The 18,125-nt window shown below is 42.2% G+C and overlaps 2 protein-coding genes across 2 annotated transcripts; both read right to left on the reverse strand.

The window, feature by feature from the left end:
* Positions 1-1,208: 1,208 nt before the first annotated feature.
* On the reverse strand, positions 1,209-4,181 carry LOC114041698 (proteoglycan 3-like). The gene is made up of 5 exons (XM_027860285.1): positions 4,121-4,181; positions 2,938-3,203; positions 2,524-2,655; positions 1,832-1,943; positions 1,209-1,267 (listed from the first exon to the last, which is right to left on the reverse strand). Exons 1-5 carry the CDS (start codon positions 4,179-4,181, stop codon positions 1,209-1,211), a joined length of 630 nt encoding a protein of 209 aa, XP_027716086.1.
* A 4,808-nt stretch (positions 4,182-8,989) lies between these two features.
* LOC114041738 (bone marrow proteoglycan-like) lies at positions 8,990-12,426 on the reverse strand. Its single transcript, XM_027860343.1, has 5 exons — positions 12,366-12,426; positions 11,379-11,653; positions 9,961-10,092; positions 9,432-9,543; positions 8,990-9,048 (listed from the first exon to the last, which is right to left on the reverse strand). Exons 1-5 carry the CDS (start codon positions 12,424-12,426, stop codon positions 8,990-8,992), a joined length of 639 nt encoding a protein of 212 aa, XP_027716144.1.
* Positions 12,427-18,125: the final 5,699 nt, after the last annotated feature.

Genomic DNA, 18,125 nt, shown 5'->3' on the forward strand with positions numbered 1-18,125 from the left:
AACGAAAGAGACCTGGAAAGTGGGAGATGTTTCTCCTGATAATATCCTGATAATTTTCTCCTCTCACACCTCCCCTCTCAACTCCCCAAGCTGATAAATAGCTGATAGCTCAGTGTTATAGCCACTATGTTAAGGCTCTGTCACCTATCATCTTGGCTTTGAAAGGCAGCACAGTTCAGAGACTAGTCAGGAAGACATGAGTTCAAATCCTACCTAGGACACCAACTAGCTGAGCAAATTGCTTCCCCCTCAGTTTCCTTATCTGTGAAATGGGAATAGTAATAACTATCTCTACCTCATAGGGAAGCTATAAAGCTCAAGTGAGATAACACATGTAAATTGCTTTGTAAAAAAATTTTTTTAGGCAATTGGGGTTAAGTGACTTGACCAGGGTCACAGAGCTAGTAAGTGTCAAGTGTTTGGTCTGAGGCCGAATTTTTGAACTCAGGTCCTCCTGATTTCAGGGCCAGTGCTCTATCCTGCTTTGTACATTTTAAGGGGCTATGTGAATGTTGGTTATTATTCCTGGCTGTTCGGCCCTGGGCCAGTCACATCATCTGTTTCCATATCAGGTAAATGGATCCTATAATCCTGGCACTATCTCCCTCACATGGTTGTGAGGGGCATACCTTATACACTCAGACAGAGCTGTCAGTTATCATTTTGAAAAATATCTGAGACTCTACATTGAAAATAAATAGCCACGGACTCTATAATTTTTCCCAGAAAAACCAGTTTACCACCAGAACCTGATCTTAACCCTAAGGAAGGTTAAAGGGCTTTGCCAGCCTTTCTTCTCCAAAAAGGACAATAGCTCAATTACTCAGGTGTAATTACTCAGGTGTACCTTTTATTTCCCTGCTCCAGAGGAGGAGGGAAAGAGTACTGATGGAAAGAGTACTGGATCTAGAGTAAGAGAACCTGGATTTGAATTCAAATTACCTATGTGACCTTGAACAAGTCACTTCCCTTCTCTAGGCTTCAGTTTCTCCCTCTGGAAAAAAACAAACTGAGGAAGTTGAACTAGGTGATCTCTAATAGCCCTTTCAGCTCTAAATATGATGGCCCTAAGTGATCCATTTCAGGTCTATTCTAAACAGGGGTGGGGGTGGAGAGTCACAAATTTTGAATAATGACAAGACAAGAGTCAGAAGAAACTGCAGGAAACCTGAGTTTATTGCAGCGGTGGGGGGTGGGGGGGAGGTGACTCAATAGGAACAGATAAAGGGCAATGACCAATGACATGAAGTCCTGCGCCAGCCACTACCTGTATGGAGAGAACAGAATGAAGATGGTCTTCCAGCCCTACCCCTAAAAGAGTCACAAGATGTTCATATGTCAGAGCTGGAAGGACTCTCTGAACATAGAATGTTAGGCTGAAATGGACCTTAGAAACCACCCAGCCTAACTCTTATCATTTTACAAATGGGAAAATTGAGGCCCAAGATTACAGTGTTGATAAATGGAAGAGCCCAGATCCAAACACAGATACTTTGACCAATCCAGTTATTTTTCTGCTGATTATATTGGCCTCTCCATCTTAGCCACTATGGACCCCACTGCCCCAAATCGATCACTCCAAAATTGGGAGGACCAGAAGAGCTCATAGCTCATAGCTCATAGCATCCTCCTCCACAATTGGCAAAGGGAGATGAGATTATCCAGGCTTCCATATGGAGAATTCATTGTAATGTCATTGGCATGGGGACTCTCTCCCCTCCCCCAACTTTGGAGTCAAGGCTATCTGCTCTCAGGAAGTTCAGGTAGAGCTAAAGACATCATGATAAGACTTCCTTGCTGTCACTCCCACCTTCCATGTTCCCCGACTTACCATTAGTACACATAGCTACACAGCAGCCCCAACCAAATAGTGGCTGGCCTGTTGCCCAGTATGAAAAATCCCAGCTGCTCCTATCAATCCATTTAAATTTCTTGAACAAGCACTATCGACAAGATGGAAAGAGGTAGGTCAAAATGGATGACCTACTGATGAGCTCCAAAACATCCAAGCCAAGGAAAACAAAACATGAAATCTTAGATCTGAGAACAGCATTAAAGCTCATCTTGTCCAACCATCTCAGCTCGTACAGAAGCAAATTAAGGCATAAAGTGACACAAAACTATGAAGGACCGGGACTTGAAACCAGGTCTTCTGACTCACAGTATAAAGTATGTTATACTCTCCTGGTATACTTTCCTAAGAAAAGGCTGCTAATACCCTGTGATTCTCACCTACTGCTTTATGAGCTTGGGTCTCTGTGTACTGAGGACGTTAAGTGGATGTCAAGTTCATAAGGACCATTTCTCTGGGAGCTGGGTAGTCTATGTATTCTCAGATTTATAGGGTTCCTTTATCAAACCCTGCTTCTCAAGAAAATTGTGACAGTGTGAGGGTGGATATCACCAGGGATTCTCCACAGTTAGAAGTTCAAGGGTTTGGGATAAATTGGGGGATTCATCAGGGCCCGTTTAAGAAGGGTCAGGGAAGAAATAGTCATGCACATATTTGACCTGCTTTCTTACCCAGCTATTGGTGTGAGCTCCAATCCAGACCCGGCCTTGGTTGATTTCTTTAATTAAGTTCTCAAGTTTGCAGTTGAACTCAGAATTGTGGATGGAAATTAGGTTGCCCCTGTAGCTCTGCTGACAAAATCTCTGAGAAATGGTAGAGGAAAAAAGGGCAGAAATAGGTACAAGGAGATGACAGTAGAAGGGGAAGATCATTCAAATTGAATCTCAGAGGCTCAGATTTCAGTCCAACTTCTAAGAATTGCCCGCAAGAATTCTCAGGACAGATAAGACCCATTTTACCTCTAACCCTACACCAGCATCCATGATATTCAGAGGAAAAGGTCTGTATCTTCTAGCCAATTCTCATTCTTCTGAACTCTATTTCTCTGTTCCCAGGGCCTCCACCACAGCCCAGCTTCCACTCACCTGAGCCTCTGAAAATGTCTTCAGCTGTGTGACTAATACATATCTGACAGTCTGAAACCCTGGGTTCCCCAGCACATAAACTGCATCCTCTTTCTTGGGTTCCAGAATGTTCTTATCTTCGGCAGCTGAGACTAACTCTGTGGCTTCTTCCTTCTTCTCAGAGGAGCTGTCAGCAGAGGTAAGAGCCTCTCCTCTCTCTGGCATGTTTGACTCTTCAGTCTGAGTGTCTACTTCCTCTAGCTTCTCTAGCTTAATAATCTCATTTCCTGAGACAAACACAAGGAGCATAATCACTATTACTCACGATCGTTCTTTTGTCTCCCTGCAGGTACCACGGACAGCTCCTAGATCTTCAGGTCTTCAGAGAGGTTAGTGATCTTAAAGCGTTATCTCGGAGGAGATCTCTTTTTGGTTGGAGGCACAGGTTGTAACAAATTTCTGCACAAGGATATGGGAGCATTACTTCTGACTGATACTGCAGGGCATAGGATGCGTGGAGAGATGGAAAAGCTGCTAAAAGGCATAAGAAAAGCTTCAGACCCTGTAGGGAGCCTAACCCTTTAAGAAGAGTCCACAATCTCCAATAGAAAGTTGAGGGAACACACTAGAGATGAATAAAGCCCATATTTCTCTAGTGCTTCATGGAGGCTTCCTCAAAATGGACCACAAAAGACACTGGTAGTGCTAGTGTGGGTATGCCCATTTTGTGGAGCAGAAAACCAAGGTTCAGCAAAGGAAAGTAACTTACGATCCTAGAGTTGAATTGATCCTAGATTTAGAATTGGAAGGGACCTTTAAAGTCATCTAATCCAACTCCTTCATTTTATAGTTAAGGAAAATGAAGGAAGTTAAGTGACTTGCCCAAGGTCACACAAGTGAAAAATAAAAACTCCAGGATTTGAACTCCAAATCCAGCACCCATTCCACTGCACTACATTGACTCCCTAGATGAGGAATTAGGGGAAAAAAAACAAAACAAGGACATCTTGGCCAGTGATTTCATTGGCTCAACTAAATGACAGGCCTAGAGGTAGATCTCAGGCCTGACATGAAATCTATAAAATCTTACTTGCATTCTATGATGTTACCCTATAACCAAATTTAATTAGTTCAACCAACAAGATGAATCAATAGGAAAGTAGGATGGGTGGAGAAAAGAGCGGGAAGGAGTTGAAAAACTTACTCAAGTGAAGAGATGAAACTGTCCCCAACAGGACAAGTGACAGAATGAGGGCGAGTTTCATCACTGCTCGGTTGCTGGGGTTTAGACACACTTTCTCCTCAATCTGGGACTTCTCCCAAGAACCTTAAATGGAAAAAGGAATTATCTCTGTTAATGAAAATACTGGCCTAGGAAACATGGTCATGGGAAGGAGAAAAGGGAAGAAAAGATGTGCGGGACTTCAGTGGGGAGGGAGCACAATGTTAATTTAGTATGTACATAAACATCCCTTTTTCAGAAGCATGCATCCCTAACTTTGATTCCCCCAAGACCTGGAGCTCCTTCCTGAATTCAATGAAGAGCACTGCCCCACTCCAAATTGTCTTCCTGGTAGAATAAGCCAGGAAATAAGGACACAATAGTTCCACCCTTTGGAGTAAAGGTGGTTGTGTCATGGTAATTACAGATCTAAAGATAAATTGGGCATCTATCCAGAGTCTCATGTTTCAGGCAGCCATGGGTCTTGGATCTTCCTGATGCTGAAAGGGGCAATACTTACCTCCCTGGAGATGTGAGACCCAATTTCCCAGACCTTCAGATAACTGAATGTTAGCCTTAAACCCTTATATCAATGTTTTAGAGGAAGTGGCCAGGGTGGGGAAGATATAATTGCAATAAGTCTGAGGAAGCATAAACTAATAACCAGCAAGGTTCCTCATTAACATCTGAGGGGAGACCATCCCTCCTAGGTTGCTCAAGTAAACAGTTATGGGGGCCAGTCATGAATCTGTTGTGGGGATGCCTTGACATGAGACCCCTCATACTTGGAAAATAGCATTTTCTTTTGAGCTCTATCCCAGGGAAAGATGGAAATACTTCAGGTTTAAGAAAGTTATAATTCAGGTGACTGGGGGAAGGGTGCTACCTGTGAAATCAAGACTATGACAGTATTACTGTCCTCTAAGGAAAAGTTTAGGTCCTAGAGATCAAGTGAAGGTTTTAGAGTAAGAAGGAAGATCTCTATCAGAGTCATGTTAAGGTAAGAAAATGAGTCAATTGACCTAGGTCTAAGAGTATGCCTTTTAAGTTTCTTCTTCACTGATTGAGATGAGTGACTGTCAATCACCTGCACTCTCTCAAAGGCTCTCTAGGGAGCAGAAGTACAGAGCTAGCTGGGCTAAGGGTGGCAATGGCTATGAGACAGATGTTTTATGCTAAATGTGAAAATCTTTATAGAATTGGAACCCCAGACCTTAGTCTCACAAACAAAAAGCCTCAGAATCTTGGAGTGGCTTAAGGTAGCAGCACTGATTTTTAATTGCTGCTGGGTTTCAAATAGGATATAGGGACAGTGCTGTCCCATGTCCCCTAAGAAAAGACCCCCCTAGCCTGAATCTTAAAGCCTTTCTTCCTAGTATGGGGTATATATGTGGGGAGGGTGACACTCAATCCTAGGTATTGGGAGATTAAGCTATTTAGTCACTGAGATTGGTCAATAGCCCCTGAGCTGTAAGATAAGCCCTCAGTGGTGAGGGGCAAAATCTCTTATCATGTTCCGGGGAAATAGTGGCAGACAATTGCCCTGTGATATCAGGCTTTGGCTGCCCTTTGTTTCATGTTCAGATACTTCTCCAATTGTATGTGCAACCTGATCATCTGCACCCACTTTGACAGTGAGACTGGCTTGGGTACAAAGGAGAGCAAAAATTCCTCATAGCCTCATAGATTTAGAGATGAAAGAGTGGGAATTACAAGACAGAAGAAAAATAGAGGGAAAAGGGGGAGCTTAAAAGGACCAAATATGAGAAAAGCTGATTGGAGAGACAATGGACTAAAGAATTAGAGGGAGGGAAGGAGATGTGAAAGAAAAAGATGCTTGAGAGAGAAGAAGAATAGAAAGAAAGGAAAAAAAGTGAAGAGAATAAAGCTAAAACATTCTCACAGTCCTTGGGGAGACATCCATTTTCCCATATGGAGCTTGCCAGGTCCTTGTGCTCAATTTCAGGGATGTTTTCCTTCCTCCTGAATCCACTATCCTCCTTGCATATCCCAAATCCACCATCCAAATAAGTCTAATCTTCAACGCAGAGCCTGGCAGAGTGCACAATCACTTCAATTCCCTCCTCACTCATCCTCTTTCACAAAAAAAGTAGATAGCAGTGAGATAGACTGAAGAACAAAGGATTAGATGGCCTAGGGGGTCCTCTAATTCAAAGCAACCTTGGAAAACTTCTATGGTCATATCACCACCATCACTGACCACAGGCTCAGATCTGTTCGCTTCTCTTTACATATACCCAAGCATCTGGCCCAGAACTAAATATTTGCTTATTGATTGGTCTGTGTATTATTGATAGACAAGAACTCAAGGACATTTCTCTCATACCTACAGAGATAATAGACAAGTCACTATTCTCAATTTCAAGGAAATTTCTTGGTTTACAACCTGACCTTGCAAGAGGGCATCTTGGTGGACAGAGCACTGGATTGTGAATAAAAAGATCTCCATAACCTCAGGTAATCACTTTCCCCTCTAAATCCCAGTTGTCTCTACTCTCAGATTGGATTAACAATACTTGCAGTACCTCCTTCACAATGCAGCCATGAGAGAAGTGCTTTCTAAACTTACAATGTTTTAGAAATATAAGTTGTTAAAATTACATCAGCAACACCTTCTGCATTGAGATAAAGATATAAGAAACCTCTAGAGAGTGGTCCCAGTGGCTTCCCAAGTCCACTTTGCCTCCAGAATGCTTTTCCTCTCTTAGAATCAGCTGAGCAAAAGACCATTACCCAAGCCATGAGAGGAGGAGGAGGAGGGGGAGAAGGAGGAGGAGAAGGAGAAGAAGGAGGAGGAAGAGGAGGAGAAGGAGGAGGAAGAGGAGGAAAAGGAGGAGGAGAAGGAGAAAGAGGAAGAGAAGGAGGAGAAGAAGGAGGGGGAGAAGAGAAGGAGGAGAAGGAGAGGGAGGAAAAGAGAAGTGTGTGCATGTGTGTAGGGGAGAATCAGACTTTTAAAAATCCTCATTAAGCCCCAAGACAACTGGATTATAGCGGGAGGCAGAATGGTCCAGAGAGAAGGAGACAGTACAGGTATTCTAGACTTCCAGATTTGAAGTGTGAGGGTCTCTGGGTTCAATATGTGCGAGGCAGAGAGAGCATGATGCTCTTCATTTGATTGATGAAGAAACACACCCAAAACTCCCTCATTCCCTAGTTGGGCAAATGTCCTGTTAGGGTTTGTAAAGAAGTGCCTCAAGAGCTGTGTATCTGCTCTATATTCCTTCTGCCCCAGCACACCCAGAGCACTGCCACAGCCAGTCAAAGCTAAAGTAACCTTTGGATAAGATGGCTTGGGGCCCTCATTAAAAATAATGCCCATTAGGTAGCATTTTATTATCTGAATGTGCTTTACCTATTTTTTAAAATTTCTAAATTCTTTTCCCCTACATTTTTTTTTTTTGCTTTTTGGTGAGACAATCAGGGTTAAGTGACTTGCCCTGGGTCACATAGCTAGTAATGTGTCAAGTGTCTGAGGCTGGATTTGAACTCAGGTCCTCCTGACTCCAACGCCAGAGCTCTGTCCACTGCACCACCTAACTGCCCCTCCTGTACATTTTCTTATTTGGTCATGATGAGCCTGTGTGCTAGGCAGGACAAGTATGATTACCCACATTTAACAAATGAGGGAACAGCCTCAGGGAAGTAAAGGGACTGACCCAATATCACACAGCTGTTGAATGGAAGACCCACTACTCTAATCCAGATGTCTGACTTCCAGATTCATACTCCTCTTTCCACCAAGCTACTCTCATCCTTAAGAGCCAATTGCTATTAATGACTCCTGAAGTTTCTAGATCTTACCCCATCCTTGCTATATTGGATTGGGAAGGTATGAGGAAGGGTAAATAAAGGATGTCCAGACAGACTGTATCAGAAAGATTTACAGGAATGGAATGCCAAAATACTCGGGTTTGGAATGAGAAGAACAAGGCTCCGGGTCTATATATGCTCCTTACTACATTCATCAAATGAGTCTCTGGGTCTCAGTGTCATCATGTATAAAATGAAGGGCATGAACTAAAAGATTTTAGGGTCCCTTTTGATTTAAATCTATGAGTTTATGATCCTATGTTCCTTTCCCTCTTTGGGCCCCAGTTTCCTTATCTATTTATAAGTAAGGGAATTGAACTAGGTCAGAGGTTCTTAATCTAGATAGCTTGCATGACCTCAGGGACTCTAGGAACTGGGATGGGGGCGGGGGGGGGGGGGAATGTATCCTTTCTATATCCTCTAACTGAAGTTTATAATTTCTTTCAATTATTTTAAAATTATATTTTAAGTAAAGATCCCATAAGTTTCACCAGACTGCCAAGGTGTTCCATGACCCAAAATAGGTTAAGGACCCTTGGGTTAGATGACCTGAAGGTTTCTTCATACTCAAATATCAAAAATGCTTGGGGCTATTTCAGCACCCTGAGATCCACAGGCCATGTTCCAAGTTCTAAGGTCCTTTCCATCTCTGATCTTTAGATCTTTAGTAGAAACAAGACATATGAAATCATGCAACCAGCAGAGTTGTCTATTCTAGTTCTCAGTCTCCGTTTGCCATTGGCTGTCCCACTTGCATTTCCCTTTCCTCCTTAAAAACTGGTCCCCCATAAACACCCCTTCTCAGTATGTGTGTGTAAGTGTAGTGGTCCCCTACAGGCTTGATGTGAGTGGGGTGCAAAGAGAGCAAAGAAAGGAGTCCAATTCTCATTTCAAGAACTCTGATTTATTACAAATGAAGGAGAACTGGAATCCCAGAAAGGAGAAGAAAGGGAGCTGACAGCAGAGTCTGCAGAGTCATTCTCTGTGACAGCTACCGGAAAGTCTATGGATTGGCCTGGTTCAATAAGAGCAGATAAAGGGCAGCCTCCGGGAACATGGAGCTCTTCGCCAATGACCCCCTGTGAAGAAAATAGGAGGCCTTCAAGTCTCCATACTCCTCCCCTTTACTCTTTCTCTTTCTATCCTTCCCACCTTGACTACCCTCCAAAGAACTCCACTGCCTCATTCTCCATCACATGGGGCCCAAAGTAGCCCAAAGGCCTCTCCCTCAAAGGGCTCCATTGACTTGGGGTTCCCATGAATAAGTTCTCTCATGGGCATCTTTTATGTCCCAAGACTTCCCAATACTTGTGATATTTCTGCTATCCTGGCCATTGGCCCTAGGTACTAGGACTATGGTTTCAGGGTGCAGAGGCCAAAGGGGACAAAATGGAGAAGGCTTCTTTCCCTTTCATTGTCTCTTACCAATCACATCCCTCCACTGCTCCTAGCCCCTACTTACCTCTGGTGCACAAGGCCACACAGTTGCCCCCACCATTCCCAGGCTGGCCAGCTGCCCAGTAAGCAAAATTCCAACTGCTCCCATCAAGCCAAAAGAATCTCTTACAGCGACCCTACATGGAAAATGTAATGAACAGAAAAGAGAGAGCCCACATAGTGCCATTATCCCTAGGCAGAGAAGGCAGACCAGGGAGTAGGCTGACAATATATCCCTGCTAGCTAGGCTTACTGACAGCCAGAGCGGATGTGGTCCCATGCACCCACTGGGTATGCGGGGCAAAACTAGGAACTATTCTGGACAGATCTATAAGCAGCATTTCTGCTGGAGATGTATAACCTAACACATAACCTCAGAGCACCCCAACGTTCCTAGCCCAACTTTGATTCTCCATGGCATAACAAGGAGACAACATCACCAATTGTACCCAAAGGCCATCCATGCTAGATTGAGATAAAGAAGCTAACGTGGCCCCTAAATGGAGAGCCAAGGAAGAAATAGCCATGACAGATGCTAGACTCTTGTCACTTACCCAACCAGTGATGCGGCCTCCGATCCAAACCTGGGCCTGGTTGAGTCCTTGAGATGTTCTATAGATTAGACTATTGAAGTTGTAGTTGTGGACGGAGACCAGTCTGCCCCTGTAGCAGCGCCGGCAGATAGACTAGAAAGATGGGATATAGAAGAGGGGATGGGAATGAGAATAAATGGCACCCTCCCTCCACATTATAGTCATCATAACCCTTATAAAAAGTTATTGTTAAGCTCTTTAGAATTTAAATCATTTTTGTCATATGTCTTGTATGACATTCTCCCAACTTACCGGTACAGAAGGACATCATCACTTAAAAATACTTTAAAATTTATAGAGTACTTTCCTCCCAATAGTCCCATGCAATCAATTTTGTCAATACCATAGTCCCAATTGCTAAGTGAGAAAAAAAATGGGACTCCAAGGGGAACTGACAGCTAGCAAGCAGTAGAGCCTAGGAAATTTGATTCAATGCAATCTAACCCAATCCAATCCAAAAAGTCATCCTTAAGCTACAGTGTACAAGTCAAAACCTAGGACGTCTGGGTCTCTATCTAATTTGCTTTCTGTTATATTTGACCAAATGTATTATCTGACCAGTTAAGGTGAGCTGACTATTGTAGTTTCTATAATGAACAATTTGGTGGGTTGTCCTGAAATGGGATTCTAAAAATCTTTATTCCACTCCTTGTTCTGTCATCACATAGTTATCTGACATTGAGCAGATCCAAATTGTTGTGGGTCTCAATTTCCCTATCTGTTAAATAAGGAGCTTATAGTAGATTACCTATAAGTCCTTTCAGCTTTAACATTCCATAATTTCTCTTCCAAGATGCCTTCCAAGTTCTAGTAGTATATATTTTAAAGTACCTTCCACCTTTGTCGTTGTATTTTAGTTATTATCTATTGGTGCTTTGTAAGTCACTTAACCTCTCTCTCAGTTTCCTCATAAGTGAAGCAATGAGCTTGGACTAGATGATTTCTAAGGTTAACTCAATATGCCTTCAATCTCTGACAGTCCTCAGAGATTCTATGTTCTCTTCTAGCTCTGACAAACTATGTTCTAAGATTCTTTCCAGATCTGATGTTCTGTTGCCCAAGATTCTGTGCTTCTATTCAATATGTTATTGAGGTCTTTCAATCTGTGACATCTCCATTCCGTATTTCCTTGACAGGTCTAACATTTTATGGTTCCCTGCTTCTAATAATGGTCCCAGTCCTGTACCTCACTCAATATACTCCCACCAATACCTTCTCTCCTGCCTCCTTACTCTCGACCCAGTTTCTATGACATCCTAGGGTCTTTCCCAATGGTAAATCAACTAATAAGGAAGGGGTGAGTCCCTTATCTTCCAAAACTTTCTTATAAAATTAACTTTTCCTTACATTCTTCCCCAATGATCAGTATTTTCACTTACTTCAGCATTTCCAAATGTTTTTGATTGTCTGATTAGCAGAAAACGGCAGCTCTGGCACCCTGAGGTACCTGCCAAATGAACTATATCCTCTTCCTTGGGGCACACGTTATCACCTTCCTTAGTAGCTGGGACTGGGGCTAACTCTGAGGCTTCTTCCTTCTCCCACCAGGAGTCATCTTCCCCAGAGGCCAGGCTCTCTTCTTCATCTGAAATCACTTGTTCTTGATTCAATGTCTCTTCTTTGTCTGATGTCTCTATCTTGATATCCTCATTCTCTGGAATAGAGAAAAAAGAACTGACCAAAATGGTCCCTCTTATTCTTTTCATTGATTTCTCTCAGGGAACCATGGACAGCTCCCAACTCTTCAATGCCCCTAGAATGGTTAGTAATATTGAACCCTATCTAGTTAACAGAGGTTTTCCCTGGGGGAAGCTAACCATGCCAGTTTATAGCATACATGGGTGGGGTTATCCCTCCTGACTGAAACAATAGGATTGCAGATAGAAGACAAAGAAGAGCTGAGAGTCTTATAAAAAGGCTAGAAATATTCTGGGCCTTCCCGGCTAAGATGTGGAGAGCCTATTCCTTAGAGAAGAGTCCAGAATCCCTGATGGAAAGCTCAGGTACAAGGTCAGAGCTGAATGATAGCTCCCCTTCCTATAACTCTTCTTGGGTTATAAAGTGCTTTCTTCACAACAATCCTGTGAGGCAGGTATTGTCAATACAATCATTCCCTATTCATGAATGAGGAAACTAGGGCTGAGGAAGGGGCTATGATTTGCCCATAATCACAAAGATAAATGGCAGACCCAGTTCTGGATTCCGAGGGTTTTTTTTTTAATCCAAGAACAATGTCCTTTTATATCCACCTTGTTGGCCTTAGAGGCCTGGTAAAAGAACAAGGTGAAAATCTGGGCCTAAGCCCACAAGGAACAAGAAAGAACAGAAGAAGAAGATAGAGGAAGAATGAGGTATGAAAAACTTACTCAAATTAAAGGAGGAGACTGTTCCCAACAGGACAAGTGAGAGGATCAGACAGAGCTTCATCTCTTCTCAGTCCCAGGGGCACAACCTTTGTCCTTCTCTGTATGAGGCTTCTCCAAAAATCATTATAAAGAATAAATAACTTCACACAATAAATGAACAAATTTTGGGCTATGCAACATGGCCACAAAGAGAGAAGGGAAGAAATAATCAGAAGGGGAGGACAATTTTCAATTTGCTTGGATAGGTCTGTCTCTTTTCCAGAATCCAGCCTACCCCTCCCAATCCCTCATTAATGCAATGAAGGAGAAGCATTGCTCCACTCTAAATTCACTTCCCAATAGAATGAGTCAGAAAGTAGAGAAGCCATGGAATTCCACCCCAGTGTAAGTGAGATCATAGTGGTCATCTTACTCCTAGAGACACCCTCATTGGGCTTTTCCCAAGTCTCTTGTTTTAGGCTAGCTCCTGCATCCCTCATCCTTCTACTGCAAGGGAAATACTTACCTCCTTGGGAATCTGAGACTCACACCCTCAGAGACTTTAACAACTGAGCTCCATGGACAGCCCTTATATCAGGACTTAGGAGGAAGTGACCAATGGGGAAAGAGTTATTGCCCCAGATGTGAGGGAGGATGAGATGATAATCAGCAGAGTTCCTCATTCCTTTTTTAGAGAAACTTTTCCTCTTCAACTGCCTTGAAGATCAAAGGAGTCAATCCTCACTCTGTCCTAATAATGACTTGCCATTAGCACCCACATAATGTGGGAATTTCATATCCCTATGTTCCACGGAAGGATGGATAATCTTAAGAGGCCATGTGGAGAAGTTAGATTCAGGTGTTAAGAAAGTCTGTGAAGTCAGGCCTAGGAAATATATTGTTTTGCTAACCAAACGATATATTTCCTCAGGACAAATTTAGGTACAGGAATTAAAACAAGGAATGAAGGCATGCACTGACCAATTTTGCCTCCAAAAGACCAATGATGAAGCATGCTTCCTATCTCTTGTCAGATATCTCAGGGATAAACTGAAATGCAGAATTTTGAGATATGGGTAATGTATGGATCTGTTTTGCTTAACTACTCCTATTTGTTCAAGGGAAGGATTTTTAGGATGGAGTAGGAGAGTTGGGCTGGAGAGTGGGTAGATGGTGACAGTTATGTGAAAGAAGAAGAACAGAAAGGAAGGCACAACAGTGAATTTTTTTTTTAAATACTCAGCTCTTCTTGGGTTATAAAGTGCTTTCTTCCCAACAATCCTGTGAGGCAGGTATTGTCAATACAATTATTCCCCATTCATGCATGAGTATTCTAGTGTTTAGCACAGTTCCTGGAATAAATTAGGTGCCTAAGAAATGCTGATTGACTGATAGAAGAGAGTAGAAGGAAGTTCAGAAGGGGTACAGAAAGGAATTTTGTCATGTTAAATTTACTATACAGTTTTAAAACTACTTAAGAGAACTTCAAGTTTCATATCCAATATTCTTTCTCTTTGCATACTAAAATGTTCATGTTTATTGATGTTTGATAAATTCATAATAAAAAATAGAATTAGTGAGGAGGCTACTAAAAAAAAGGAATGAGTCTGCGAATGACAATTTGTATCAGTCATTTTCAGATAAGAAGATGATTCAACTGAGCCATCTTCAGAAGGATTGTGTTTTCAATTGATTCCCAACTAGTTGGGTTGAGTGTCTCAATTATTCGTACTCCCTCCAATCTCCCTACTGAGCAATAGCTTTGGGGCATAGGAATTGTTGAGAGATATTTCCGTTGCAAAGTATGCAAGTTCATATAAGTCCAAAACCTCAGGCCTTTGATCCATTAGCAAGAGGCTCTCTTCATCCAGCTTCACAAGTCTAAGAGTGCTAGTATGTCTTGAGTTAGAGGAACTGGTTTGGAATCTATGACTGACTTCCAGGAGGCACGAAGGATACTTCTGTCTAATGGCCCAAAGAAAAGTTATCCTTGGCTCCGAGGCTCATGATCCCTATCTCAGCCTGGAAAGGCCTCAAGCCTTGACCATGGAATGTCAGATATTTGACCAACAGTCTTAGCCAGCAGCTCAAGATATGCAAGATAAGCTCTCAGTGATGAGAGTCATGGTTCATTTTTGTGATCCTTTGGAGATGATGGCTGGGACAGTTGCCTTTGAAATCAGACCTGGAATGCTCTGAACTGTCTGGGCAGACACTTCCCCATTTATAGGCACTGTAAGTCAGGTTGGGAAGGTCAGAAGACCTGTCCTTAAATCCCATCCCTGCCAAATACCACCTATATACTCTTAAGCAAGTCATTTAACCACACTTGGTCCCCATTGCCTTAATTGTAGCATGGAGGTGCGAGTTGGACTAGATGACCTTGAAGGTCCCTTCCCACTCTAAATCAATGAATTAATAAAGGTCCTCTGATACTATTTCCCAGGGCAGTTTAGCGCCATGTTTACATTATACCATATTTCTTGAGTATGGGCTGCAAGAAGAATGGGAAAGTCCTCCAAATGGTGCTCAGGCCTTTCATGTCTCTGACCCAAAGGTGACATCTTCACCCCATCTTTCTTGGGTTTGGGTTCTAAAACGGTCTCCAAATGGTGCTTGGACACTGCATGTCAGAAGTCTCTGACCCAAAGGTGACATCTTAGGTGGTTATCTGACTCACTCCGTGTCTTTTATATATGCAGTAGCTGAGCCTAGATGACATTCCTTGCACTAAGGGCCTCAGGGGCAATGCACCATTAGGCACTGTTTTGTGAGGCTGAGCTGATGGAATGGTTTCTCATTTGTTAGAAGCCTGGTGCCCTGGAAAGGAAGTAGACCCTCACAAAGTACTACTGGTTTGGGGAATCCCACTGACCTGTTATGAAAGCACCACTGAAATGATACCAGAACCCACTTCTTTTTTTTTTTTTTAACAGACCTAAGATTTCATCAGGACAAGGAGCTCCTGGTGAGGACCTTTCTTTCCCATTATAGATCAGCACCTTTTCTGCATCTTAGAGTGTTAATGAGTTTCCTGGGACACTAAAAGGTTAAGTGACTTGCCCAGGGTCGCAGAGTCCAGTATGTGTCATCAGGGCCCCTAGAAGCCAGGCCTGCACTGACTTTCAGGACCCATTGTAGGACTCGGTAGCCAAACTATTATCTGAGAATCAGCATGATATGGTGGCTAGAGTGCTGAACTTGGTATCAGAAAGACCTGGGTTTAACTCACGCCTCTATGGGTTTGTTTTGTTTTGTTTTGTTTTTCACCTTCACTGATACTAAGTTTCTTCCTCTGTAAAATAGTCGTCTTTCCCTCACACAGCAGTGAGATTCAAATGGGACAATATATGTAAAACACTTTATAAACTTTCAAGCTCTGTTATTATCTGAAAATTACAAAGAAGCAGACCTTCTTTCATAATCCTGCCTGATGATGTGGGAAGCTGTTACTGAGGTAAAAAAAAAAATAGATTTGGAGGCAGAAGATTCCATTTAGTCACTATCTCTCTCCAGTGGTGTGATTTTGGAATAGTCCAGGGGTGGGGAACCTGTGGCCTCATGGAGCATTCTAGGTCCTTGGGTACGGCCTTTTGACTGAGTCCAAGTTTTACGGAATAAATCCTTTTATTAAGGAAATTTGTTCTATGAAGTTTGGATTCAGTCAAAGGGCCACACTTGAGGGCCTAGAGGACCACACGTGGCCTTGAAGACCACAGATTCCTCACCCCTGGGCTAGTCCATTCATCTCCATGAGTCTTAGTTTCTAATTCTGTAAAATGAAAATTATCAGAGGTACCTTTTCACGCCTCCTTCCCCTTCTCTCAAAGCCTAATGGAGTCATTGTTCTTTAGCCTCAATTGAAACCTTGGCCTCTGATTTAGCTTTTAGTTTCCTGTTTGAAATTGGTTTTATGACTCTGCCATCTTTCTAAAGTATACAAGCCTCACAGAAACATCCCCACTGATCACTTTCTTAGAGAAGTGACCTGACAGGAAAATTTCCTCCATAGACCTAATTGTTTGGCCATGTCGTCTTTGACCTTTCAAAGCCTTTCCCCATCCATTGTATGTATCTCAAATGTGAGATCATTCAATCTTCATTATTCCCTTGGGAAGAAAGTAGGGAGGTCAGGTATGCATTTTTCATTCATTCATTCATGCATTCATCCATTGAATATTGTGTGCAAGACTCTAAGCCAGCTGTGTAGTATTTCATTCAGCCCATTTAACAGATGAAGAAGCAGACAGAGAATTCTTTCATTCTCTGGGTGGAGAGACACCCTGCCCACCCCCACCCCCTAAGTAGATTCAATTAAGGAAGCAACTAACTCTAGGTGCATTTACTGTACATTCTTTTCCTTAGCAGAGCTAGAGGTCTGCCACCACCTTTCAGCTACAGTCTCTGGAGTGGTTTACCATTTCCTTCTCCAGTCCATTTTACAGATGAAGAAACTAAGACAAACAGGATTAAGTGACTTGCCCAAGGTCACACATCTAGTATCTGAAGCCCAGATTTGAATTCAGGTCTTCCTAACTTCAGACTCAGCACTCTATCCACTGTGCCACCTAGCTGCCCAATGATAGATACCTTCTCCAAACTAATTAAACATAATTTTTCTGTCCTGGAGATTCACACAGACACAAATAATATTTCTAGAAGGATTGCTAAAAATTGTAAAGTCATTTTTATTTTTGTATTGCTAACTAAAAGCTAAGTCAGAGGCGAAGGTTTCCATTGAGACTAAAGAACAATGGCCCCATTAGGCTTTGAGAGAATGGGAAAGACATGTTCATGGAAAGGTTCCTCTGATAATTTTCATTTTACAGAATCAAAAACTAAGACTCATGGAGATGAATGGACTAGCCCAGGGGTGGGGGATCTGTGTCCTCAAGGCCACATTGCTTTGTATTGTATTTTATATTTGTATAGCTCAGTGCCTGGTAGATAAAAGCTTTTTAATTGATAAATGCTTTTTAATTGGATAATTGATTAAATGAGGAACTGAAGATCTAAGGGTCACAGGTGATGTTTCCATCACTACTGTCAATCAAAGACAGGAACTTTAGAAGATAAAGGCAAATTTGGGATGTGAACAGCTAGCTAAGAATATGGTGTTGGAAAATGGAATTTGAATTTCTGGACCACAGCTTAAAATTTAGAAATGATGGGTTCTTGTCCAGGAATGGAATGCACCTAACAGGAGTTGCTTTTTTTTTAAAGCATCTGCCTGGAGAACTGCAAATCTAATCATAAGGATTCTCAATTATAAGGTTTAACATTTTTGTTAATTTTTTAAATGACTTGGACAATGGAATAAACAGCATCCTCATGAAATTTGCATGACACAAAGCTGAGAAGGATCTTTAACACACTGGAAGAGAGAGTCAGGATCCAGGAAGCTCTTGACAAGCAAGAGCATTGGCCTGGATCTAGTAAGATGAAATTCAATAGATAAATGTAAAGTCTTACACTTGGGTTCCAAAAATCATTTTCAGAAGTATAGCATAGGAAAAACATTTTTAGACAACAATTTGGCTGGAAAAGATGTGTGGGTTTCAGTGGACAGCAAACTCCATTTGAGTCAGCAGAGTGATGTGAAACCAAAATAACTTAATTTAATCTAAGGCTGCCCTAGGGGAAGTATAGTTTCCAGGAACAAAGAGCTGTTAGCCTGGCAATATTCTGCCCTGGTCACCCCATATCTGGAGTATTGTATTTGGTTCTAAATTCCACGGTTAAAAAAGATACTGATAAGCTGGAGAGGAGGATGATAACACA

The sequence above is a fragment of the Vombatus ursinus genome, unplaced genomic scaffold (assembly GCF_900497805.2).
Source record: "Vombatus ursinus unplaced genomic scaffold, bare-nosed wombat genome assembly UNPS02014177.1, whole genome shotgun sequence".
NCBI classification, from domain to species: domain Eukaryota; kingdom Metazoa; phylum Chordata; class Mammalia; order Diprotodontia; family Vombatidae; genus Vombatus; species Vombatus ursinus.